Source organism: Nyctereutes procyonoides, unplaced genomic scaffold, assembly GCF_905146905.1.
Source record: "Nyctereutes procyonoides isolate TBG_1078 unplaced genomic scaffold, NYPRO_anot_genome, whole genome shotgun sequence".
Classification (NCBI taxonomy): Eukaryota; Metazoa; Chordata; class Mammalia; order Carnivora; family Canidae; genus Nyctereutes; species Nyctereutes procyonoides.
The window spans coordinates 36,359,715-36,387,466 of NW_026575044.1; the positions used below are offsets into that span (position 1 = coordinate 36,359,715).

The 27,752-nt window shown below is 40.4% G+C and overlaps 1 protein-coding gene across 5 annotated transcripts in view; it reads left to right on the forward strand.

Moving 5' to 3' along the window:
• Positions 1-27,752, forward strand: part of ZNF521 (zinc finger protein 521) — a 275,173-nt gene that overhangs the window by 244,679 nt on the left and 2,742 nt on the right. For all 5 annotated transcript variants that reach the window (XM_055324574.1, XM_055324571.1, XM_055324570.1 and 2 more), the window contains 2 exons: positions 845-976; positions 3,646-3,761. In XM_055324574.1, coding sequence (XP_055180549.1) covers positions 845-976; positions 3,646-3,761 — 248 coding nt within the window. The remainder of the gene's footprint in view (positions 1-844; positions 977-3,645; positions 3,762-27,752) is intronic.

Consider the following 27,752-nt stretch of genomic DNA (forward strand, 5'->3'; position numbering starts at 1 on the left):
AATGTAAAAAAATATATATATATATAATGGTGTCTGTCAACAACAGAACCTCTTCACATTATGTAGCAATTATTATTACATCAAAATATTCTTCTACTATCTTGTTCCAAAGGTATCAAAGAAAAATCCAGGAGTAGTCAAAAGTGAGTGTGGAGTTGTTAGAAATTCCTTTGGAGAAGGACAGTCTAGATCGCAAGGTGAAATTGAAACTGCCTTACAAAGCAGAGGGAGCATTGAACTGAGAAGATATGTGGAGCTGGGAGTACCATGCTGGAAAAGAAAGCATTTATAGGATAAATGAAAAGAAAGCATTTATAATGCTATAAGCATTAATAGTTTTTCAAAATCACCTGAATAGCTTGGGAATAGGAAAAGAAAGTTTGTGGGAATACCTCTAAAAACCTTATAGTTGGGAACAGAAACTTGTAGAACCTTCAAAGTAATCCAGAGGGGAGGCCTGAGAAGAAGCTATCCATTTTTCTACGGGTCCATTATTGTAGGACTTTAGAAATACACAGCCATAAAATCACAATAGTGAAAAGGAGATGCCCTAGCAGTGACGTCTAATCAAACTTCAAAAGCTTAATAAAGTGCGTTACCCAAAGACAAACCCTATCTTCTGGTTATCTTTGGATTTTTAAATTCCAGAAATGTTTTTGAACTGATAAAAATTCATAGGTTCTGTGAAATAATAACCAAAAAACATATGTGCTACTTACATATTTATATTTGGTCACGGAAATCATTTAATGTGTGTGGTTATAGAGAATTCACTTGTCTTTTAGAGATATGGTGGGTTTCAATTTTTCAATTTTTCTGCTCCAATTTTTATTCTCCTTAACAGATGAGGGACTGAACCATGAGTGCAAACTCTGCAGCCAGACCTTCGACTCCCCTGCCAAACTCCAGTGCCATCTGATAGAGCACAGCTTCGAAGGAATGGGAGGTACCTTCAAGTGCCCCGTCTGCTTTACAGGTAGGAAACTCTAGAGATCCCCGTGGCCAGATCATGTCCTTACTACCAAGACGTATCCCCACTGCTACAGCCTCTTGCAGCTATGACTTCAATTCAATTTGGGGAGAAGATGTTTGATTTCTGCTTATTAGCATTATTGATTGCTGCCTACTTAAAGGCTCAGATGGGCAGGAAGGTTAACTGTCAGGATGAACAAATGGCATTTCGAGCTCTCACAGAACTTTGCACTTTTCCATTTGGAAAACGACATCCATGTTTTGTTCACTTTTCTCCTCTTGGTGTTAAAAGGTTACCAAGGCGGAGTGCCTGCACAAAACGACTTCTTAATAATCACAAGCCATGTAACTAAAAATGCAGCCGTGTTGCCAGCCCCTGTCTGTTACTTCAACATGGAGAATTTTGTAACGTTCCCCAGAAGAAATCAAAAAGATATTATTAAAACCTCTAGTTCAAATTCTTGAAACTAGAAAACAGATGAGATGAACAGATTAGAGGAAGCGTTTATTTCCTATGAAGTTGGATTTTTAAAGTAGAAGTTGATAGAAATTTACACTTTTGAGAAGAAACTTTTATTGAATGTTGTAGCACTAGAGTTTTCAGCAAAAAAAAAACATACATCAGAAACTATAATTTGAACCCCTTAGGGTTGAAATAGGATCATACACATTCCTGGTACTCCCCTAACAGTGACAAAGTTATTTTGGAAAATCCTTTGTGATCATTTTGCATGTGTCTTGAACTCGATGGTCAAGCCCCTCAAGGCTATGTTTCCTTCTTATTTGTCAAAAAAAAAAAAAAAAGCAAAACAAAACAAAAATACATCCTTCTCTCAAAATTGGCTTCTTTGTCTACAGAGCAAGATTCCAGACATTGGTTATTAACCTTCACTGTTCAACCTATAGATTTCTGTCCTTAAACAAAATGAGAGGGGGGCCATGTTCATTGTCCAGTTACCACAAGTAGTACTTGAATAGGGTGATGGCTCTGCCTTCAACATTTGCCTGTGAGGCTCCTCCTCTTTCAGTAATTCCATAAGCCACTCCTTCTTATGGAACTTTTTTTTATTCTTTTGGTTTGTATTTAAAATATATATATATATCGGGTTTTTTTGGAGGGAGAGGAAGGCTTGCTTTTTAAAATTCTTTGGTTTTTTAAAGTTTGTATTTAAATTCCAGTTAGCGTACAGTCTACTATTAGTTTCATGTATACAATATAGTGATTCAGCACTTCTATACATCACCCAAGTTCTCATCAAAAGTGCCCTCCTTATTCCCCATCGCCTATTTCACCCATCCCCCAACCACCTCCCCTCTGGTAACCTGTAGTCTGTTCTCTGTAGTTAAGATAAAAGTATATATTGTTATATTTTTACCATAGCATAGCATTTATCTTAAGACACAATGAGTCAGGAGTCTGGGTTCTCTATAAAAGCTCATAATAAGTCTTCATAAAGAAGACTGGGTCATAGATCTTCTCATGATTAAGACCCCTAATAAAATAGTTATTTGATGTTGTAGCCAGAAGCCTCATAAAATGTTCTGTTATATGGAGATCAGTGGCAAATTGGTATAAAAAAAAAAAAAAACATTTCTTTTTGTTGATGTAGGTAAGAGACAAAAATGCATTAAACATGAGCAGTCCGGATTTTCTGTGCTGACAGACCTGAATTGTTTTAGTGTACCTGGAAGTAATTTTTAAAATAACAATTAAAAGAAAGAAAAAAAAAAAAACCTTCCAATATAAAGCATGTTAGGTGGGAGAGAAGAAATCTGAGTAGTTTTTTAAGGTAATGAAAAATGTGATTAAAATGTATGACTCACAAGAACAATATTCTAATATTTTAGGTTGGCTGGCAATTAGAATAATTTTAATGATTAGAGTGGAGTCAAAGTCAAATGCCAACATCTTTAATAAATCCTTTCCCTGCCTATACAGATTAATATTGTAGATGCAAACTTTTTTAGGTCACAGTGCAGCAGGCATCCATCAGAAGTCAGTTCTGCCAACCCAAACACTGCCTCTGGCATATACAATTTAATTATTAATAGTATGTCTCCTAGGTAAACTGTTACACAGTCTTAGGGCCTTGTTTTGTAGTCATTAAAATTGAACATGTTTATATTATTGAAACCCTTGCATTCAGTGTGTAGGCTGAGTTGATCTTAAAGTATCCAAAGAGAATTTACCTGCCGTTCTGTTTCACATTTATAGACAGTGCCCCAGAGTAGCTGTGGGATATAATTTTTAGCATTAACACATTTAAATAGAGAACTGTTTGCTAGCTATAACTTTAGGCAAATACAATAAACAGGGTTTTGGCATGTATGATTTCTTAACCTGTGGGTTGCTGAGAAATAAGAGTCCTTTCTGTTCAGATGGTGCTGTGCATTTGACAATTTTCAGCTTTATTTTTAAAAGATTTATAGGGAGCAGGGCCTCGATAAACCTTTACTTTGGAGCTGTTTGGGTTGAATTAGGTGCTTGGTAGAGTGCACCTTCACAAGAGCCAGGGACCTGACCACAAGCAAATGTGACTCGGCCCTCCCCAGTGACTGGCAGTGGTCACACCCAGAAGGTGTGCTATTCGGTCGGCTGGGTCTGGGGCTCTTCAGGGGGAGGCATCACAGAAAGAAAATAACCCAGAGTTCATCCTCTTTTTACCGTTGCAGTGTTTGTTCAAGCAAACAAGTTGCAGCAGCATATTTTCTCTGCCCATGGACAAGAAGACAAGATCTATGACTGCACACAATGTCCACAGAAGTTTTTCTTCCAAACAGAGCTTCAGGTAATGTCTCCATGAGGAGAACCGGGATTGAACTCAGTTGCTCTTCTTATAGGAAACAAGGGCATTTTAAATCTGGATTCACAGTATCACTCACCCTGGGCCACCATGATGCTCAGTGTGTATTGGGGCAAAGGGAAAATTAGAGGCTGGATTAACAGACACCAAAGTAATTTTGCCTCTGGCTGCTGTCAATCATAAAAAGAACTAGAACAGACCTATAATTGGACCTTCTGACCCAGTGTGATAGGCTTAGGGGTCAGGTTTATTGGACTGTGGGATCATTCACCTCGCTGTCATGGCCCACTCTCCCCAATCCTGTTTTATTCATGTTCTGTTCCCACTGGACTCCAAGCTGGATGGACGTCCAAGTTATTGTTGTCCGGAGGGGTTCAAAATTGGAAGGGAGAAGGAAAGAGAAGAAAGAAGCTGTACTCATGTCCAGTACGTTTCTTACACTTAATTAACTAGAATAATTATTACTTAGTAATAATCTAGTTAAAAATTGTGGCCCCCAAAGACAGTAGGTTTAGCCTTGAGTGTCCACTTGCTAGATATGTGACGTTGCAATGGTCCTTATTAATGACTCTGAACCTCAGATATGAAGAAATGATAGACAAGTTTAACACTTAAGGGGTTGCTGTCAGGCAAAAATGAAGTTAATAGGTCTGAATCTAAGGTACAAACCAGAAAATAGAACACAAATGTTTGGTTGGTTTTATTACTCTTGGCAACAGACCAGTCGTTAAATTACAGGTAAGAGACCTGGATGCTAACCTAGAAATCTTACTGATGGTGAAAGGAAGATAACTCTTATTTTGTTTTTTCTGTTACTTCATCTGAGAAATGGGCACAGTACTTTATCCTCATTTTTCTGATGAAATTCTATGAGTAACATGTTTTTATTAAATGTCATTGGTGCCTTTGGAGGAGAATGGATTCAAACTCAAAATCGTTTTATTATTATGAGCATTATTATTAACAATAAAGTTATTTAGCCTAAAATGGGGGAAAGGGATAGTTATTTTTTTTTTGCATTGAGTCCCTTCAACGAGATCCGGATGAAGGAAGAACTCAGAGCCATACCCACTCCTTTGTTTCTCATCCTATACTGTGAACCCTGGGACAGCTTTGTACCTTCTTGGACTCTGGGGAAGCCAAATTTATGTGAATTCTGTGTCAAAATAAGGAATTTACATTTTATCATCTGTTATCGTTCCAAGAGTAAACAAATAGCAGATTAAGGTGGTGAAATATAAAATATATGAATGAATGGGTGAGCCCATTTCATTGTCATAATGGTGTCCATGGACTGAAATTAAAGTTGCTGTCTTACTTTTTATCCCTTCAAAATAGATTTCTACTCTATCATATCTGTTTGGGAATTGAATATAGAAGATTGACCAAGTTAGAGTATTGTCAATCTTAATATAACCTATATTTGTGTTTGTAAATATATTCTTACTGCAATAGGTATCAAAAGATAAGTCATTGTGTTTTTATGACTCGGTAAAGGATATGGCCAATACACCTAGTGATACTTAATTAGCATGTAAACTGTGGAGCAGAATTAATAATAGATTTTAACCTATTCAATCTCTTCGATCAAAGTTGTAGAGACTCTATAGAGACTGACTTCTACCTAATGTTCTTGAAAAAGGTTTACAACAAAATTGCACTTTTATACTGTATTAGTAGATTTCTAATATAGCTAACCTGGTGGCAAGACGTCATTGTTTTTCCAACACTGTGGCCGTAGTAGCCTGTAGCCCATTGTAGCATAGACAAAACTAAGCAACTAAACACATCCTTCAGAACTCCAGGTTTCTTTTATAGTGTATTTTAGGATTTTGTGGAATGTATGGTATTTATTCTTTTCTACAATTAATGTAGAACTAATTGTAGAGTTTTCGAAGTCTTTGATCTTAGGATGCCTTTACAGTTAAAATGATTGATGACCACAAAGGGCTTTGATTTATGTGGGTTATTATCTATTGATATTTTCGTATTTTAAATCAAAATTAAAGGATGTTTCAAACACAAGAATATACACATATGCAATTCTACTAGCTGTCAGAGAGATGATATCATCCCTTGTCAAGTAACCTCTAGGAAACTCCACTGTGTACTCATGAGACAATGAGAGTGTAAAGGGCAAATAATGTCTTAATGCTATTATGAAAATAGTCTTGACATACAGACCCTCCTGAGAGGATCTAGGAGACCCCAGAGGTCCCTGAGCCACACTTTGAAAACTCTTGGTCTATAAGATACAATACAAAACACACAACTCTTTCTGACTCTTTTGAGATCTCCGAAGATCAAACATGTCTCAAATCATTCTTGATTCATTCATTCAAATTGTGATCTGGGCCACAATAAGGCTTAGACTGTAATCCAAAGCTGTAGGCACTCTTCTTCAATCCCATAACTCAGAATCATACATATTTGGTCTTTTTTGGCAGGGGCGGGGGGAGTGCAGAGAGAGAGGGAGAGAGAGAATCTCAAGCAGATTCCCTGCTGAGTGCAGAGCCAGACAGACGTGCGGCTTAATCTCAGAATCCTAAGATCATGACCTGAGCCAAAATCAAGAGTTGGTCGCTCAACCAACTGAGCCACCCAGGTGCCCCACATACTTGGTCTTGATATAAATACTCAAGCTCAAAATATGCATCATCTCTTAATAAGAATAGTTTTTAAATGTAGTATATGATAATTTTTAGAACGCTATCCACAGTCATAGGAATATCTGTGTAGGTCCATTTTCTAAAATCCCCAGTAGTAGCAGTGGCTTTTGGTTTCAATACATTAAGAAAAATGGATCATAGTTAACTTTACTTTTTCTAGTTTAAGAGTGTTTGGATTCTTTATGCTTTACCCTCAGGGGTTCACAGTCCTGTACATTTGCTTTCATTACCCAAATTACCTTTACACCTGTGCTCAGAGGATGGAATTAATATAATTTTTAAAGATTTATTCTTCTATTTCCTGCTAAAAATTGGGTATGATAAGTGTACAAAAACCATAATAGTTTTGTTAATTTCTAGAATGAGGAGGGAAATCGACTGAAATTAAGGTAAAAGTAGAAAATTAGATTGGTAACCAAAATCATAAGAGTAGAAAAATGAAAAACGAAGCCATTTTATCAGCCCAATTTGGTTCATGCTTTGGTATGTAAAATAAATGCAAATTTTAAAATTGATACATATCATACATACCATTTGAATTCATACTCATCTACTTTTTTATGCCACTGAACCTCAGAAAGGAGGACTTTACAGAAGAGATTATAAAACTAAATGTCCAAGAACTAAAATCCCATTGGATATTGAAAGCAAATAAAGATTTTATTTATTTATATGAGAGAGGGGAGAACACGAGGCAGGGTGAGGCAAAGGCAGAAACAGAGCAGGGAGCCCAATGTAGAGCTTGATACCAGGACCCTGAGATCATGCATTGAGGGGAAGTCAGATGCTTAACCAGCTGAGCCACCCAGGCACTCCTAAAAGCATGTAGTTTATTTGACTGTTCCATCAGAGTGAGAATACTAGGGTAAGTCTAGGATGAGCATTTCAAAATCACCTCATAACATAATGACAGTGTATCTTTTAATGGTGCATAAATGATTTCATGAACGTGCTAAGTAATTTACATTTCTTTCACTGCTTATGCTCAGTTAAAAATGTGAAAGCATTTGTGTGTGTGTGAGAGAGAGAGAGAGAGAGAGAGAGAGAGACTAGAAGTGCTTTGTTGGGTATAAAATTTTATATTCAACACACACAGCAGTGTGTTATTTTCATTGATATTGCCTACAATGCCAGTCAGAACTCAGATAATTCCTCATTGTACACTGTCCATCTTTAGGATACCAAGGATTCAGACATCATGTTCTGGACATCACAGACAACAATTCCTTTTAGAATTAAACAAGACAAAATCTCGGGGCACCTGGGTGGCTCAGTGGTCTGCCTTTGGCTCCGGTCATGATCCCAGGGTCCTAGAATCAAGTCCCACATCAGGCTCTGCCTCTCTGTGTCTCTCATAAATAAATAAATAAAATATTAAAAAAAAAAAAAGACAAAATCTCTATTTCTATGGAACATTCAATCTAGGACACACCTTTTGCCAGTGTGGAAGCTGTGTTCTTCACATGACCCCAAATCCTTTCTGACCAAAAATTCTAAATTCCAGTTTAGAGATATATAATGATAATTATTAGCAAGATACAGGCTTTTTCTTTTGTTAGAGTTTTCCCTCATTTGTGCAAGGAATAAGTCCACCTAGCATGCTGGTAGGGAAGATGTGCTTTGAAATAAAAGTGCATTACATGAACTAAATGAATGGTTTGTTTTTTTAAAAGCAAATGAATATGTTGAATGTTTCACATGTTTTCCTAATAGACCTCAAAACTTTTTCTGCAGAACTTAAGGAAGCTGCTTTGAGAGAGGGATGGTGTGGTCCAAGAATAATATCCTACAATGCATATTTGTATCCAAAGCGGTTTATACAGGTGTGAGCAAGTGGTGTGTTTGTAAAAATGCTGCTGAATAGGCCACTTTCTTTCAATATAGTAATTACTGTTTAATTGGTGCCTCTAGAAAAGCTACAATTCAAAGGCAGTGATCAAATCATCCTCTTCCAATGTGTCTCCATAGAAAGTTCCATCAGGCACCATGTTAAGAATTTAATGGATGTAGAGGGAATTCCAGCAGGAAGGAGAGAGGGAATTGGCCTAGATGAACTTCAGGCTCTGAGATTCTGGTACTTGAATTCCTTTTGAATCAAAGGTTATTGTGATATGCAGCCCTTCCCTTCATTAGCTCATGAATGTAGTGTTTTCCACATTCAAAATGCAGTAATCATCTGACATTCCAAAGGATACATCTTGATTTTCTTTCTTTCGGATATCACTTGGATATCACTTCCGTTTAAATATGCAATTGTCTCTTCAGCTGTTTTTCCTTCTCAAATCACTTTCCCACCAAATCACGTGAGCTTGATGCATATTTTTCACACCACAGCTTAACTGGTGCTCAAGTTTTATGGTCATACATCTGAAAAAAAAATGAAGCAGTGTGCATATTATGGGCCCTCTAAGACAACAATACAGCATGGAAATATGGCTGCTGAGCTGGTTGCTGGGTCATAGGCTAACTTAGCCATTTGCCTAAAGTAGCCTTTTAATAAATGTAATACAAATTTGTGTCTCAGGTTATTAAATAATGTGCGATGAGACATTTAGGAGTCCTTGTTAATAGTCAAAATCACAAGTGCTATGCTATTTACTACTTTTGTCCCAGTGCCATTATTAATTAAGAAAATATATTTATTAATTAAAATACTAATAAAAATATAACTTCATCATTTTAAATTGACCATGGTCCCAATCATTCTGTGACATATCAAAAATAATTAGAAATAGATCATATTTACAGGCTACTAGAAAAGATAAGATATGCATATGATTAGCCATTATATGAGCTAATATGTAATAAACTGTTATAAGTATTTGAAGAGAAGATGCTTATTCTCCAGCTGGGAGACTCAAGAAAGACATCTGTGGGAAGCATTCAAACCGGTTCTGAAGGATGGATGTGATTCTGGTATCTGTGGTTATGGGAGAGTTAGCCACCCATAAAGGTCTCTAATGGTTAGTAGTTCTAAAAAAAATCATTTTTATGAGATTTTTATTCATTTGTTTTAATTTGCATTCAGTTCTCTGTAGGCAGCTTAGTATAAGGGAAAGGGCGTGAATTGCAGAGAAGAATCACCAGAGTTTGATTTTGGTCCCTGCCACTTACAAGCTGTCAACTGTGTGCTTCAGTGTCACCATCTGTAAAAAGGGCATGTGGGAAATAGCAAGGACTCAGGCCCAACTCCCAGGATCCTGGTGAGAGAGTGCAGTGGAGTGTGGACCAAAACAGGCACTGGGCAAGCATTGGCTCCCTGACCCTCTCCCTGCTCCCAAGTGCTGAGCTAAGTATACAAAATCAGGAGTCATCATTACTCAGAAATAAAATCTCTTATCTCAGACACATCAGATTTTCCTTAGTTGTCTGCTCTAGTTCTACTGGAATAATTTCCCAGTTAATCATACCTTGACATAGTTTCATGTTAATTGGTTTGCAGGTAAAAATTCTTATTTTAAAAACATTCATCTTTTTCAGGAGATTAAAGAGTCTTGGGCTTTTTTCTTTCCTTTCTTCTTTCTAGCATTTAACCATAAAACAAAACACTTATATTTGCTTTCAGAAATATAAAAACATTTCAAAACAACCTGACCCTTCCTTCTCTCCACATACCTAAATTAAGGACATGTGGCCAAAACAAAAAGTTTTAGCATGTGCCTCCATCAAAGACGAGGTGGGATCTGTGATTTGGGGAAAGGTTTGTTTCAGTTTGTTGTCATATTTTTCTCTGAGTCAGACCAATTCTCTTTCACAAACTGGACGAATGGAAAGGTGTACCTTTAAAGCTATCAGATGCCCTTAAACTGTTTTGCTTCTGATATTCTTCACAACATTCGTGTATTTTTCAATTGCTTTATTTTTCTTTCTAGTGGAGTTTGATATTTCTTTCTTTATCCCCACTCCAACTATAAGATTCAAAACCCTGTCCTGCTTTGCCTCTTATCATGTGGTCTTCCTTAGGGAACCCCAGATTGGAAGATTTGCCCATTGCCCTGTCTGGGCCTGCCTGCCTTTGTTGTATTTCATAGCGGTAGTCTGGGAGCATAGTCAGTGTGGGGCGCCTACTCCCCGCCTCTTCCTGGGTGGTTCACGTTTCCTGGTACCTGGGCTCTCCATTTATTTCCTCAGATCCCTTGGACCTCTGTATCTCTTGTTCTTGGGGCTGAAATCACAGCCCCTGAACATGTCACATAGCCACAGGGATCTCAGGAGTATAAATTGTGTCAAGTGAGCATGTGGGTCTGGAACTGGTCCCTCCCTTTCTCCACCACCTCATTTCCCTGCTTTGTGGGCCTGCGGGGCTTGTGAAGTAAATTGGTGCTCCACCAACTTCCACTTAATTTGCTCAGTGGTTAAATTGATCTATCTCTTTTATTTGATCGAATCTCCAGGAACTGAATCATTTGCATTGATTTATTGATTCGTGCTATGTTTTCACCATTACTTTTGATCACTTTCAGCTGTTAATATTGGATAATTCAATCAGGATTGATTGGCCCTACCATTGAAGGCAGAAAGTTAATCATACAGGACAAAAAAACAGGACACGGCTAACCTCAGTTTGACTGTTTCTCATTCATTCATTCTACTCTCTCTTTCTCTCTCTCCCTCCCTCCTTCCTTGCCCCCTCTTTCTTCCTATCATCTATGCAGTAGCACAAAGCTAAGGTTTTTCTTGAGCAAAGAAGGGAGTTTTAAGTCTTATAGTATTCACAATGCATCTAAAGATGAGATAGCTTTATTTTGTTTTTGTTTTTTTATAAGACTGCATCTAGGAATCAAGCAAGCAACCAGGAAGACAGATAGGCATGATTGTCGCAATGAACTCATTTGGACTAAATGAGTAAATGCATTTTCAATTACCCGTTTTGTACCAATAAATGCCTCGTCTGTGTGTGCACCTTTTACTAAATTTGGCCCTCACTGCTTCACCATGTGTCCTGTTAGTCAAATTTTCAAGAATCAAGTGGTTAATATGACTGAAGTAAGGGCAGCAGAGGTGATTGCAATAAGCAAAAACCACTTTATTTAGATCTGAATCGTTTCTACAGCACCCCAGCTCAATTTTTAAAAATTCTCCATCCATTAATTTCTTGATGTTCCTATCGATGGCTGGTTTTCACTATTAAAAGATGGAGCGCCACCTCCTCGTTCTAGGACTCATTCCCTCCTCCAACAGCCCTGTTGTTAGCGATCTGCCATTACGTTATTTTTTTGTCTGGCCCAGAGTTGACGACAGATGGCCATCTCCGAACTGCCATCAATGCGACTTTATGGAGCATCCAGCTAGGGTGTACTGAAGAGCACTGTGGCCAGTTCCACAGCCCCCTCCCTCCCCACCCCCTGGAAATGCTCATCACCTCTGCCACATTCTGCTTTGGCTGGGCTTTGCTGGCCCCGCCACCTTCTATGTCGCCAAGACAGCCTGCTGCCACGGCGCCAGAAGATCTGCCTCCCTCCTCTAGGAACAAGAAACTGCGGGCACAATTGTCCTGTAAAGACAGAGCTCTGTCTCACCCCGTTTGTAGTCAGATCCTTTGGAGAGATCTGGAAATCCAAATTTCTAGAACATTCTGCAGTCCAGAGAGGCACGTTAAATTCCCACATATGTTCCTATTTTAGATGTTTGCTCCACACATGGATCAGCTTCCTCACATTAGCAGAGACAGAATGCCAAAAATAGACCCTTTGTGTTTACAAACTTTTACCCGACTATTGGAAAACACCACCTCCATATCCAACTGTTGTGACAATTAGAGAAAGAGAGATAGTAATCATGGACTTCAACTATAAATCCCCCAAAATGAGCAAAGAATTCATTCCAGCGCCTTCTGATCCATCGATGTGGCGATCCATCGGACAGCCGCGTGAAATGAGCTGTTGCTGCGCATTTGGAGAAAGATTGATAGGCTGCTCTTGATCGAGTTTGCTAAGGCAAGGCAGCTTCAGAGCCAAGCGTGTATTTTAAGAGGAATTCACATTTGTATCCTTTATTGTTATATTTGCAGCGAATCTACAGCTCGGAACAGGCTCTGCCCTGCAGCTATGAAAGAGTAAGTTCCCCTTATTGGAGAGAGAGCAGTGTTCTGTAAAAGCCTGAGATGTGGCGGGCGAGATGAATAGTGCTTAAAAGCAGTGCTCGCTCGCGGTGCTGTCATTTAGAACAGCAACTCCAAGGCTTTAAACGGGAGTGAAAGGCAGGGTAAACGAGTCCTTTAAAAGCGGTGAAATTTTAAACTGCCTAAAATAACAGGCCTCCTTCATTGATAACTTCATTGAATGAGCAAGTGGGAGAACTAAGCAACTGGGCAGGAACTGCCTTTTCGCAAGAGGAGGAGAAAGCATGCAAAAGGGGGGTACCCAGTGTGTCTGGGAGGCGGGCATCCTTCCTTTGCGGCCCCTCCTGCTTTGATTCGGTCCCGCGGCTGACAGAGGACCACCTCTCACTGGAAACGCGAATCGCCAGTCAAAGGTTTCCTTTTTTGACATTGCCAAAACTTAATTTTATAATTATCTGACTTACACCACTGGGCACATCTGCTAAGTTTGTGTGCCTTCTAGCCACATAAAAGGCTGCGGGGATACCATTAAATATCAGCAGTGAGCTTTGCTGTGCTTTGAGTTTATAAGGGTGAAAGGTGATTGGGCAGGAAAATAGAACAGTCTATTTGCTGTGAGCCAGGCACTGAGACCTCACTCCCATACTCAGTTATAATTCATGATGGTACTGGTGGGAAGCCCTCATGCCTCTGTGGAGTTAATGCATCTCCACTGAAGCCTGCTGAGAGCACCCTGCCTCCCCGCCCACCATCTGTGCCTTCGCTTGCAAGCTTTCTCTCTCTCTTTCTCACTCTTTCCTGAGATCTGCTGGTATTAATATTGTCGGGCTACTACTGCTTCGTAAAGGTGGCTCTCCAAAGCGGGGTTGTCGTTTAACTAGGAGAAGAGCTGGAAGGAGCGCATCACGGTGTTGTTTAATGTCTCATTTAGAAAAATGTCCATCTGAAACTGGACAGGGAGGCAGCAATTGCCTTAAACCAATGGCAGACTCTGGGGGCCGGGGATGTGCTGCCAATCACCAATTAGTAAGAGTCACCCATGGTCTGAGCGTGGTGGGGGGCCAGGGATGCAAGACAAGGTCGATGTTGCGATTGGAGTTCTCTCTACCTCTTTGGAACTTGAGTTCGGAGTCTGGAGTCGAATCTGAGAAATGTCTGTGTCCTCTGTCCATTGGCTCAGGCCAGCTGGTGGCGTGAGCGCCAACCCAGTCCCCCACACACACTGCCCCATGTGATGCTGCCCACCCCGAGGACCAGAGCTAATTGCCTCGGGGCTGCGCAGACCCCACTTACACTGGCCCGTGGTGCTTTGTGTGGTGCAAGCCACCTTCTGAAGTGGAATAGGCAAGAGATGCCAAACTCCCAAACGGGCTGCAGCCAGAGCAAGCAGAGAGGTTTGTTCCCTGCCTGTCCCATGCCCTCTGGGGCCCTCCCCCTGCATCCCCCTGCATCCCCCAGCATCACGCATTCCCCCTCCCCCTCCCCACTCCCACACCCCGCAGGGAGCCCAGAGGGTGAAAGGGTGAAGGGGCATGAGTGTTCACACAAAAGACGAAACTGTACCTCCTCGTTCACGGCCGACCCAAGATTAATTTGTAATGTTTCACAATCTGTGCTCTTAACATAGTCTGTTGTTAGTACTCCTTTTTAAAAGATAAATCAAATTCAGGCCTGAAATACCAGTGTATGAATTTAACAGATGTGATGCCATAGGGGACCTACTGTGTTATAAACTGCAGAAATGGCCTTTTTATGCTTCAGACTTGGGCTTATTCCAAAGAGGCTTTAGAACTACAGCAGCGAGGTGAGAGGTCACACATTAAGACAGTAGCACCCACACGTAATTCAGCCTTGTGTGTAATTGGTTCAAAATCTCATCCTGATGTCTGGGTGGTATTACATCGCCTCGCTCACCCTCCAAAGAGAAAGTAGGGCAAGAATGGCTGTACTCACTGTCCAGGTTTTCCTGGGTGAAAGATCACTTTGAGATGACACAGCTGAGTAGTCAGCCTGAAATCCTGGTTGGTATTTTATTAATTTTGCACCAAGATAAATCCTGAAATTCTGACAAACTCCATGACAGGTGAAATTCCTTCTTGCAGAATCTGCTCAGCAAGAGGCTGCTCATTTCATTCTGTTCCGAGGCAGGCAACAGGAGGGCAGCTTTATAATCAGCCCTCAAAGGACCCCCAGCCGCCCCAGAGTCTCGGGCTGATTGAATAACTCCTGGGCCTCTTCCCCTAGGCCTCCATCAGCGGGGGTCCTGTGGAAAGCAATCTCCCGCAGACTGGCACTGAAGTGAGCTTTAAACCACCATTTTCTGCTCTCCAGAGGAGCCTGGAGTACTAAAAGATAGATGGGCTGCAGATATTTTATGAGAAACTGTCAGAAGAAGAGCAGAGTAAATGTTTTTTTTCTTCTTCTTCTTTGAGTCACACACTACATCACTGTGGAATTTCTCCCAGAATCTTTTACATTTAAAGCAAGAAATTAATTGGTTGCTAACCTTTCATTCCCCCTCCTTCTTCGTTGTCTTCCTCCTTTTTTTTTTTTCTTAAATATTCACACAGAGGCCCTTTGCTTAACCACGGTTGCAGAAAATCAGTACCATTTGCAATGAAATATTTATAATGACAGAATGAAAAATTGGATTCATTTTCTGGACTGAAGCCGAGCAGCCTGCAACTTTGCGCAGCATTGTTTAGCATCTCTGATTCCTCCCTTTCGTCAGTCTTTTCCGAAAACAGGCCACATGTCCACTTGCCTGTGCTTTGGAGGAACGCCTACCAAAACACAGAGCCCATTTCAACTCTTGAAAAAAAAAAGTAGGGGAGAAAAGAGTGCATGTTTTGCTGCCGAGGGATGGGGAGCGGTGGGGGTGGGGTGGGTGCTGCCCTCGGCCATGGCCCTGCAGAAAAGTAGTGAGGATGAGGGCCTGGTCCAAAGGAGGAAGAGCGCTAGCTCGGCAGGGAGGAGCGAGAAGTTTCAGAGCAATACAGGAGACTGTCTGGTGTGCACTTTGTAGCGGAGCACAAACAGCGATCAGCATGCCACAGTACCTGGGGGCAGATTTACAAGGGGAAATGGGAAGACAGAACTGAGGTGTGTAAATATACGCCGAATATCAGAGCTCACCTTCTTTTCTCCCTTTAGTGTTTGCCGCATAGGCTTTCCGTTCCACGTGACTCCCATGCTCAGAGCTGCTTTCTCTCTAACCAGGGTTGATTATTGCTTTTTTTTTTTTTTTGAAGAGATAAAAGACCAAAGGATTCTGATAGAACAGTCCAGTGCTGTATTTCAAACAAGTCCACCTCCCAAGTACAAAGCCCCAACAATACATTTGTGGTGATGATGGGACCAGATTGGATTTGTAGCAAGATGCTGTGAAGTAAATTTCAGCCTCCCAAATAAGTTTTTTTGCTTAACCAGGCCACAGGCAGCCCGAGAGAGCCTGTCTATGTCTCCTCCTCTGTCTTAGGAGTCTACCGAGGGATGGCTCCCCTGCCAAGGGGCCTTCTCAGGCAGCCAGGCCAGCCCTCTGAGGTGACCTTTCATCTGTCCCCTCTTGAAGCACTGGGTTTAATTAGTTAGTGTTATTTCCTTTTGCTGGTTTTGTCAAAGTGGAAACAGTCCTTGTAGATTTCAGCGTGTATAAAAATAGTCAAAGGCAGATCTTCAGGTTTCATTCACTTGAATTTGCATCATGCATTGCCAACTCCACAAGATCAATAATCCATATTTTATTGCACAATAAAGGCTGCCCGTAATTGAATTAGCTCATTCATTCCATCTTATTAGCCCTATTTTATTCACAGAGAAGAAAAATAATAGAAACTTACCTTCACCGCTATATGGCATTATGGGAATGCAGAGGAGCCTTCAGCACTATAAAAACGTATTTATAAAGATGTAGAGAATTAATTTCAGTATTTGCTTATCCTAGGAATAATACAAATCACATCACACAGCATTTTGTGTTGTTGTTTTGGGCGATGCCTTTACTGCTCACATCTCTCCTGTCGATCTGTCCTCCGATCAGCCTGGTGTGAGTATCCCATAGCAGGTGTTCTCTGAGTGACAGCAGACCCCACTGCCCAGCTCTGAAAGACAGCTGGGATACACATCTTCTGTTAGACGCCTTTGGAGAGATTCACCTTAAGAGATTTCACCCTAAGGTCATTCCCTCTTCTCCATCCGTGGATGACCATTTTGAGGAGTTTAGGATGCTACCTTTCTTCTTTTTGAAGCAGAAACTCTGCCCAAATTTGGACGTGGGTATTGAGAAACCCTGAATGGGAAAGGGCTCACTCATTACTGGGATTTCTCAAGATTGCAGTGCGTAACAGAACTTGTGTGTAACACACACTTTCTCAGAGGCTTGGAGTTTTTCAGCAGGCTTCTAGATTTGTCTTTGCATTGTATTCAAAAAAAAAAAGAAATAAAAAGATTTGGAGGAATATGCTGACAGTGAGAATGAAATGATGTGTGTTCTGACACAAACCACATTGTCGCTTTGAAATCTAGCCTGAAGTTATTTTACTGTAGCATTTCTTTGATTCAGGGGAGAAAAGGAATTCTTTTAAAAGTGTGTGTTTTAGGATGTGACGCTAACTTTTCTCCAGTGCTGTGCCTAGATCAAGCAGATTGTTTCCACTTAGCCCTTACTCTCGCTTGCTTTCTTGAAAAACCCAAGTTGGGGGGGGGGCGGCATTCTTTTTTCACATGAGTTTTTCAACAACTTAGGAGAGTCTGAAATCTCTACCCCAGTAAATGGAAACTGTAATCGTGTGCATTCAGAATCCACCTCCTCTCCGCAGACCAGGAAAGGAACATGAAACAGTGTTCATTTATGTACTGTCAGACGTATCTCTGCGTGTGACGTGGCTTGCCAGACCACTTTGAATGATTTTCAGTGTTATTAAGCAGACTCCGAGGAGCAAGAGGCCTCGTGACAGAAGTAAAGAGCCGTGTGGCAGAAGTCCTTGGTGAAGGAAACTTGCACGTCAAACCCAGTCATCAGGAAGAGAAGCGTCCAAACGCAGACTTCATTTGAATATCCGAGTTAACAACTCTCTGGGAATATTTCTCTTCCTCTTGTCCAGCTCCTTCTGTGTTGTGGCTGGTTTGCATTTGTGTTTGAAGTGCCAGGCGGTTTAATGAAGTTATTCTTTTATAAATTTTGCAACACTGAAGCAAGCATGAGGGCTTTAAATTAGAATAAGTGCCACTTCTGTATGGCAGGTTCCTTTGAGGACTGATTAGAATGAGGCCTCCCGTTGCCAGGCCCTTTATGCATGGCAGTGTTGCTGTGTGTACTTGTTTATGGCTCACCTTTGAATTTGCATGAGTATGCACCATGCCTGCTGCCTGGCCCTCTGTTAGTCAAAGCTGCCTTTCTTCCAGGATCATGTTAAATACTTCACTTTAAAGAGTTATTTTTTTAATTATATTGCTTTATTGTAATGAATTAAAATTAACTTGGAGTAGCAAATTATATAAGCATGTGAGGGTTATAGATTATGCTCACCATAGTTACAGCACATCTTTGTGCAGGGGAATGAAAGGGCTGTCTTTCTGTGTGTCCTAAGAGGTGAGGAAACCGTCCCACAGAGACCTGGGAAGCAAAGTCAGAAAAGGTGCCCAGGAATCGGGAAGAGAATGAGAGTTTAATGTGGAGGTTTCTGAATCAAACAGAGGCTCTTCTTGACTGGATGGAAAGCAAGAGAGGGGTCCGGCGGGGGTGGGGGGTGGAGACAGCCCTGCCATTGTGAGATCCGAAAGATCCCCAGACAAGAGTGGATGATGGACAAGAGAAAACACAGCTCTGCGGAAAGACCTGACAAGGTTCAGGATAGAAGAGATACACTGAAGCATTCCTGATTTCCTCTCTTTGTGCCTGTGCGAACTGGCCAACAACCAGGGGTGATTGCAGGGGGTCGGGGGGTGGGAGATGATTAAAGAGAAAGGACTGGAACCTTTCTACTGTACACAAAAACATGCAGGGTTTGGAAAAAGGAGAGCAAAAAAGCAAGCAAGAAAACAAGCACACACCTTGAGTATGAAATTATTTCTCTTCTCTCCAAACCAGAGTTGTGTGTGTGTGTGTGTGTGTGTGTATGTTTAAGTGAGAGATAACTATAGAATTGGGTTTGTGAAATATTTGCATGTTAAAAGGACTTTCTTAGAATTGAAAACAAGGGCTACTTGGGGCAATGAGGGGCAGAAAGATCAAAGGCCAACAGCAGAACCCACACCCCTATGTAACTTTCCCCTTGTGCACAGCACATGCTCCTGCCAACATCCAGCTCAGGCATGGGCATTCGTGGGCACACACTTGCATGCACACATATACACACACATTTGCGGAACTTAATTATGTAAATGACGCAAGTCAAACATCATCCTTTCACAGTTTTATCCTTTTTATTTATATCTACTAAGGAATGCCCTAGTAGACAAGCATTTGGTTGTTAATGATGGGGAAAGACTATTTTTTTCTGTTATTCTTAATGATTTATAACATGTTTGACTAGTCTTAAAATGAGTTTACCTCCTAGAGAGCAGGGCAGTGTTTTTAATAAAAAGAAGTAATACACTACGAGGAAGTGACATTTCTTTTGCTTTTTGTTCAAGTTCAGTAAACTATTTTTCATAATTATTGGAATTTGGTTGAAGGGAATCCTTGTCCATATGGAGTGGAAAAGCAGAGAAGAGTCCTTGCTCCCTCCCTCTCCCTACAAAGGTTACCCTTTGAATATAAATTACAAGCCTTGTGCCTCTCTCATTCTAATCAGATGACCTTTTGAATCTAGTGGACCAGAGTTTAAATCCTAAGCCTGCCAGTCAGTTTTTAAATCAATGCCCTGTTCCAGCAGCTTTCAGGTACATAACTTTAAATTGCAATGGATTTCCAGCACACAAGCAAAATGAGTAATGTGAGTAGAATCTTGCATCTGACAGCAAAACAGCCCAACTTGACTGCAAGATCGTGGGCCAAGTAATGTGACTATGGGTAATCTCACTAACTGAGTCCTTTAAAAATAAAACCTTCTGGGACTCCAAATCTAAGAGAAAAAAGAGGAGCGGGAAACTTGTAATGTTGGCAAGAGGACATTTCTGAGCAATTATCAATTTAAGCTCCCATTATTTGCCGCTAATTACTGCACGAGGCTGTTAAATATTTAGCAGAAGTTTGTTTAATTGCGTTTGACTGAGAAGGGAATGCCTGACTATGGCTTGAGCAGCACCAGTCAGTTGTGTGCATCAAGAGCCAGGCGGAGAGGAAATTTGTATTCGCCCAAGATGAACACATTACAGTGTCAGACAAGCCTTCTTTTTTTTCTTCCTTCCACAGATTTATTTATCTTTAAGGTATCTAAAATTAGAGCACGAAGAAGGGGCACTGTTCACGGATGTAAAATTGGAAGGAGGTCATTCTTAACCTTGTTTACAGATGTTCTAGTTTAGAAAGCACCAGTGTGATAAATTAAACATTGCAGGGGGAAAAATTAAAGCTTAGCAACGACTAGCACATGGACACATCTGTCCGTGAAGCACTGACTTAATCCCTGAATATCTTATTAGACTGTATTGCCTGTCAAAGCCTTCTGTCCCATAATATGCTGGGATCCTGCACTTCTACAATCTGAACGGCATCTTTGGGCTACAGCCTCTTTCACTTTTGCTGTCTTTGTATAGTTTGATTTAAATGTTCTTTTGGCTCCTTGCATATAAGCAAGTAGTTCATGGTTTTCTTTTAAAGATAGCCCTTAGGGGGCACCTGGGTGGCTCAGTGGTTGAGCATCTGTCTTCGGCTCAGGGTGTGATCCTGGGGTCCTGAGATCGAGTCCTGCATTGGGCTCCCCGCAGGGAGCCTGCTTCTCCGTCTGCCTATGTCTCTGCCTCTCTCTGTGTGTCTCTCATGAATAAATAAATAAAATCTTAAAACAACTAATTAATCAATTAACTTAATTAAAAAATAGCCCTTAGACTTTTAATATATTTCCCGAGGTCATCATGATCCTTTCAACCTATACTTCTAATTTGGCACTTTTTTTTTTCCTTAACATACTAGATACTCCATGCTATTGTCCATTCCAAAATGGGAAATTTTTAAACCTGGCTGACATGAGAAACAGGTGGGGACCAGCTAGCAACTGAAATTTTACTATTGTTTATAAACTCTTAATGAAAAATGACATTATGACCATGTTCATATTCCCATATATGACCCATCAGCAATAGTATCCTTTTGAAACTGGTGGACCAGAGTGGCTTGTTTTTATTTCTCTTTTATCTTTAACTGTCAAAATTCTAGAAACTGTTCTACATTAGCAGTTTGGACATGGTATTATTTTAAAAATGAGTCTTTGCTTAGGCTTCTGAAGACATATTAGACTAAGGCTAAGCTAATTAGGTGGGTATTCTTGCAACATTGTTAACCACCATAGGCTTTCCCAGCCTGTAATGAAAATAGGCTATTTTTGAAGTGGCTCCCCACCTCTCCCTGCCCATCCTGAATGATCTCCAGCCCCACACATGACTTCCAGTCCTGGAGTGTCTACATCCCCCTGATTCTCAGCTTGACTCATGCTTACTCCCCCTCTGGAGCCACTCATTCCCTTCTTACTACCTCCTCCTCCTCCTCTTCCTCCTTACTCCAGCACAAGGCAAGTGTGACTCCTCTGAGAACAAAGTGACCAGCCTCTCTCAGGAGAGGGGGGGTGTCCTTTCTCTATGACCCATAGCACTCTGTCCTCCCTGTAGTTAGTGAGTGCCATGAGTGTGAGTGTCTGCCATCCTTGCTGCCGGTCCAGCCCAGGAATCAAAACATATCAACCAGTGCCACTCAGCAATTGTTTCATGCCCAAAGCCAACTGACCCACTGGAGTAGATATAAGACCTTGAAGGTTGGCTTGCACTCTCTAGGTCTTAATTTCCTCATCTATGAAATTAGGTATCAGAACAGATGTGGCTAGGACCCTCCCAGCTCTGAAAACGTTTCTTTGGTTCTCTGATGTGCTCATTACTTACAGGTATAATTGGCTCCTGCTATTAAATCTAGATCAGCAGATTAAGGATGATGGCTCTGCAGTTTGTTCAGAGTAGATAGTTCAACTACATATACCTTAAATATTAATTTCCAGAATTTAATATTTATCCTTTGTTAGATTGCAAATATTCTGAAAGCAGCATTGATTTGTTGCCATGAAACTGTACTGCCTTTCATGGATGTTAAGTTGCTGAATGAATGGACATTTTCTGGAGACACTCTATTCTTCATATAAGCAACACCATTTATTACATATCTCAGAGGATATTATACAACCTTTCCACAATTTTTCAAAATTACCCATTCTCTCCCATTGACTGTGTTTTAAAGTTCCACGTGATATAGTCCCACATGGCATAGGTGTCCCTTTTGCTAAACTTTTTGTTTGTTTATTTTTAAATTTAAGGAGGAGATACCTCTTGAACTGAAGACTAAACATACTCAAGCATGGCACAGCAAGCTCAATGTGTTTTCAAAACACTGTAGAACAGTGGTCCTCAATCTGGAGTTATTTTTTCCCCCACCAGGGAATACATGGCAATGTCTAGAGACATTAATGGTTGCCACATGGCGTGTTTTTGATAAGAGGTCAGAGATGCTGCTGAATGTCTTGTGGTGCAGTGGACAGCCCCCAGCCCCACTAAAGAATTGTCCAGCCCAGTATGTCAATAGTGTCAGGGTTTGCTGTTGAAAGGCAAGTCCCACTGGCCTTCTAGAATCTATTTAATTTGTAGGCTTCTCTAGAATGAAGCAACTGAGTGACACATTGTTATAATGACTAAGAAATGGCTTACTGGATTGTCTTTTGAGTTACTTTGCATGAGCGAGAAGAACTTAATGCCACAATTATATAGTCAAGACTTCGCAACATAAACTCATGAACATGCCAATGTCCACAGGCTTCAAGGTTATCTCACACCATCCTTTTCTACACTTATTTAGTGTGACTGTCCAAAGAACAACAATAATAGAAATGTCCTTCAGTGAAATTTATTAGAATATGAAATTGTTTACTATGGAAGATGTGATGGGAACTTCATTGCCAGAACCATTGACAATTAGCCTGGAGTATAAACTTTATAAAACAACTCTATTCCAGCAAGAGGACAAACAAAATAACCTAGTGGTCCTTTTCTATCATTAATATCTTCTATTTTTCTGGTCACTTCTAATGACACCGTTTCACCTTTTGCTTTAATATAAGTTGGTGTCATCCAGAAAACGCTTTGAGATGTCAGGCCAAGCCCATGTGAACTGTTAAATGTCAAAAGAAAATGCATCAGTGTCTCTGTAAGTTCATGGCGATGGTATTACTGTATGAAAAAATAAAAGGGAAATTCTGTCCGTGCAAACATGATCATAAATGCAACATTCATGGCATTAAAGAGAGAGGCAAAAGCATATCATGACAGTTTCTGAAATGCCATTGCTATGTCAAAAGAGTAGAACCCCATTTTAGTAAATTCTCCCAAAGTAAAAATTATGAGTCAACTTCCTGGCTATGAAAATAGCCATGAATATGTTTTTTTAGATTCCCAAGCACTTCGGGAAATATTCTGTATCTTTTAAAGAATATTCATTAAAATATAATACGTCTTATAAAAATTCACATACCCACGTACATGTTCCTGCTGCTACCAGATAAGGTCTACAGAAACACGGTTACCCCAAATTTCTCCCGCCAGGAAGTGTATGGATTGTGGACAATTGAAACATTGGGTGGCAAAATGGGGTCTGATTGGACCATTTGGGTCTTCAGTGTAATTTTTAGAACATCACCAGTGGTACTTCCAGAGCTATGACAATTCTCTTTCAGTTAATTTAAAACTCAGAGTACTTTTGTAGTTGTGGGGACTTTGAAAATGTTCATTTATTGCATTCGCATCCTGTGAACTTTATCAAGGCATTTGAAGGCCACCCCTTGCCATAGTTTTTCCCTACAGTGTGGGGGAAATAACCTAGCATCCCATCATCATTAGCTATATACACTTTTAAAACTATTTCACTAGCAAAAGAAGTTGTGGGGTGAAAAAGAGAGAGGGTGGAAATGTAAAAATCTTGATTAGAAAGTATAATTTAATAGAACATGTATTGAACCAAATGTATTGATTAATGTAGAAGATATAGTACTTGTATTGATTCAAACCAGAGATTTAGTACTAAAAGCTCTGAGCCAAAAAGCTGTTGCAGATTGCTACAAAAGTCAGTTTAATGCTGTCCTTGAGAATGCCTTCACAAAGAAATTCTTCTAATGTTTGAGGACTAGGTGGAATGTGGTATATGTCAGTTTGATCCCGGAGGGTTTTATTTTGTACTCTAATAGCTGTTACGAGCCTACATTATATCCAAGGAGTAATTTTCCTTAGGGGTGCCCGGCTTGCTTTGTGTCAATATTCTAGCATTTTAAGTCACGTACAGTATATGCTTCTGGGAACAGGGAAGGAGCCAGCCAGACTCATAATGGTCTGCATTCATTAATAAAGGCAGAAGCTTCTGTCCCTCCATTGCCCACTACAGGGATGCCTCTTTGGCCTTCGGGGACCCGTACAGACACATTTAAAGAAAGCTTTATTTTGAGTGGGCAGGAGATGAAATGCAGGACTTGCAGGCATTTCCTAAGTCAGCTATATGCCCGAGCACAGGGGTGACCTTAATGGGTCAAAGAAGAATGCAGGTCAAAAGACTTATTATCCAGCCTGTTGGAAACCAATTGCTTTTGTTTAAAAAAAAAAAAAAAAAGCAGTAGGGCTTAAAGGTGGACGGTCATGTAGAATTCTGTGTGCAGCCTGTAACTGCACGACTGGATGTGTACTAGAATATGCCTCCGGAAAAACACGAGCATACAGATTATCCATAGTGTTTACAGATAAAGGTCCAACCCTCGTGATAAAAGGAAGGGTAATATAATTAGTTAATCAGTGATGATTGATTACGGATGTTTGCGTTCTTCAACTAAAGAAAAAACAACATGCTGCCATGGTGCTGTCACCATCTGTTGAAAGAAACAGCCACATTTAATCTTTATATTTCTTTCATTTCTTCCCGCCTTGCATTGTTACAGAGCCACAATCGCCTACTATTTCTTCTGGTTGGAAAACATCTCATTTAAATTGAATACAACTGCAATTTAAATTTGGGATTCTAATGGCGTGGTGAATTAGTGGAAAGCTTGTTATTTTTTTTTCATTCCTTTTTAAAATAGCATGCTGGCTCTTTTTCTTAGTTTTAAAAGCTTGTCAGAATTTGTTCAAGACAAAGGGCTATAAATAGACGAGTCATGGTAAAAATGATTAACATCTTTGAATCAACAGATCTCACAAAACTTCCATTCAAATGCAGTTTTTATTTTTATTACCATTGCTACTTAACATTTTGCCGATGCCAACAGAGAGTTACAAAGCACAGACGAGACGTGGTCTCTGCCAAAATATTGGACGAGCGAGGGCAATCTGTGGGCACAACTTTTGGGGGCGGGGACTTCATTTTTCCTCCCTGGGAAGGTAGATTCCCCCTGGCTTTCCTCCAAAGGTTCGCTTCATCATTGTTATTGGTGCAAATATTCTGATTCACATCAGGATCGCAGGAAAATGGGATAACTTGGCCAAGGTGAGCAGTTTCAGGAGATCATGGGGTTTTATTTTTTATTCAAAAATATTTTGCTTGGATTGCATTTTAAATAGGATTAAACCGTTTGACCAGTAAATGTGGTCAGCTCTCAGAAAGAAGGAGGCTGAATTAATCATTTGTTTGAGTGCCAAGCCCAAAATGAGAATTCCAGTCTTGTAAAATGAAAGGCATCTCGTATTTTAAAAGAAATACATAGTGCTAGAAGGGAATTTTGAAGGTCCTTGTCTGTTTTTTAGCTTTCTACATTTAATTTCACATTTATAGGGGGGGAAAAAAGAACACACTCCTCCCAAATGGGGCCCTTTACAGTAAGGAAAGTGTTTTTTGAAACCTGGTTATTAAGGTATCATACCTAGATGGATCTTCTTTTAAGCTTTAAGGTGTGCTGTGGATTTGGGGTTTGTTTTTTTTAAAACACAAACCCCCCTCGTGTAAAACAACTGTTCATAACTGGGATTAATGGTTTGCAATTTTCCGTTACTTAGACATGGGGTCTCCAAAAGATGGCTTTTTGCAGAGTAGAATATGGCTCTCTGTGGGATTTCAGAAGTTCTCTTCTCTTTCCACTTCCTTTTCTCTCCTCACCCCCTCCCACACCCCCTTAGACTCAAGTTCTCCTTGATTATGTAAAACACTTTCCCTTCACAGGAGCTGGTCTCTTTCCTCCTAAGCTGTCATTGCATTCGAGTACTTTGGGGACTGTGAATTGCTGGGTAAAAGTGGTGCGGTGACCCACTGCTTTGTTCTGGTGTCGTGGTTTCCTTTAGACCCAAAGAGCATGACACTCTCAGGCAGAGAAGGCGGCTTGCTGACAGACTGGCAGCCTTTTCTCCTTGCTGGGCATCCACGTCTGTACTGCAGTGATTCCGGACCTGCTCAGCGTCATGGAAAGAGCCAGAGCAAGAGGGAACCGTTGCCAGTGGACCAGCCTCTCTCTGTGCTTAGTGCTCCTCTGGTCAACTGTTCATCTTCCCACTTGCTCCTTTTTTTTTTTCTCCCTTTCTAAAGAAATCATGTGCATGATTAAAAAAAAAAAAAAGTACACAGAGGGCTCCCATGAAGCTACTTCTTATTTCTCTCATCAGAGGATCCTCAGCAAAGTCTGGAGACTCTCACCCTGCATCTGTCCCCTCCAACCTCTGAAAGCCAACCTAACCTGTGCAGTTCAGACATCCAGCTCTTCCTTCAGAAAATGAAATTGGGACATTTCTATTTCCAGTGACTCAGAATAAATAGCAGGGGAGGAGAACAGATGTAGCCCAGGGATCCCCAAAGGTGGGGAGGAAAAGCCTGTGAGGACTTTCTTTTGTTTTCAAGGCAAATGTGCCCATTACCCAGGACCACCTAGCAGTATGCCCCTTTCCCATCTTGACAGTCTCTGCTGCTGGTGGACACCTTGATGGAGTGAGCCAGTCTTCATTAGCCCTCATTTGAGCTAGAGCAAAAGAAAAAAAGTGGAGTGGGGGGTGTGTGGAAATGACAATAATTGATCTCAGTGGTATGCAGGCATCTCTACAGCAAGAGAACTTCCCGCCTTTCCCCTGTTTCATGCCAGATTTCCCATTTAGACATTATTTATATTAGGGCTCTTTATTTTTGTATAAGCTTGAATTTCACACACCATAATCTTGTCATTCTCTCAAATGATTTATCTTCTTCTCTCTTAATATGCAAAGCGTAACTCCTTTGTCTTAGCAACTTTAGTCCACTGCAATAAGTGATTCATATGTATTTGTTCATTTCCCTGCACCTCGGAAGAGGCTTGGATGGCTTTAGTTTAGAATGAAAGCATCTGAGACACAACCATTGCCAACTATTACGGCCAATTTGTGTTGCGTTCTTGCTTTGCAGTATCTCAATAGAGGCACAGACAAAAACACTAGAGAGATTGCAGTATTATCTTCCTTTATTAACCTCCAGAATCCTAGTGAATGTGGAAAGTCTATTGTAAGCACTTACATATTTAAAACTAATGTTATTAAATTGATTTCTTTTTAGCTTTGATTATGGTTTAAAAAAAAAAAAAAGCCTCCACTGCCCATCAGTGTCCTGTCAGTTAGGTAACGTTTGTTACCAAGACCAGACTTGACTCTTTGAAGATAACAAAAGGTATAAGAAAGCTTAGATAGGCTATTTTGAGCAAATGTGCCTTTGTATTGTTTATAAACTCTCTGATCATCATTGTGTTTATTTTTAAGGAAATAGGAAAGTTTTTTAGTTTCATCAGTATTTTGATTACCCTTTTGGTCTACCTATTGGTGAAAAATAGTTTTCAGAAGTATTTAGAATTGATACAAAGAAAGAGGATTGGCATAAAAAATTGCTCCTATATGCACTATTACGCTAATGCTACTAATAAGAAAAAAAAGATCCAGCTTCTCTTTCACAGAATTAATAAAAATAGTCTCATTTTCAATAAGAGACAGCGAAGTAATGTTCCTCATCATTATTTGTTGCCAGGCTTCAAAACTGGGCAAGTTTGAAAGAGGGAATAGAAAGCCTGGGTCCTCTTTACAAATCTCTCATCTCCCTCACTGGTGCTCTCAGCCCTGACCAGGCAAGCGTCT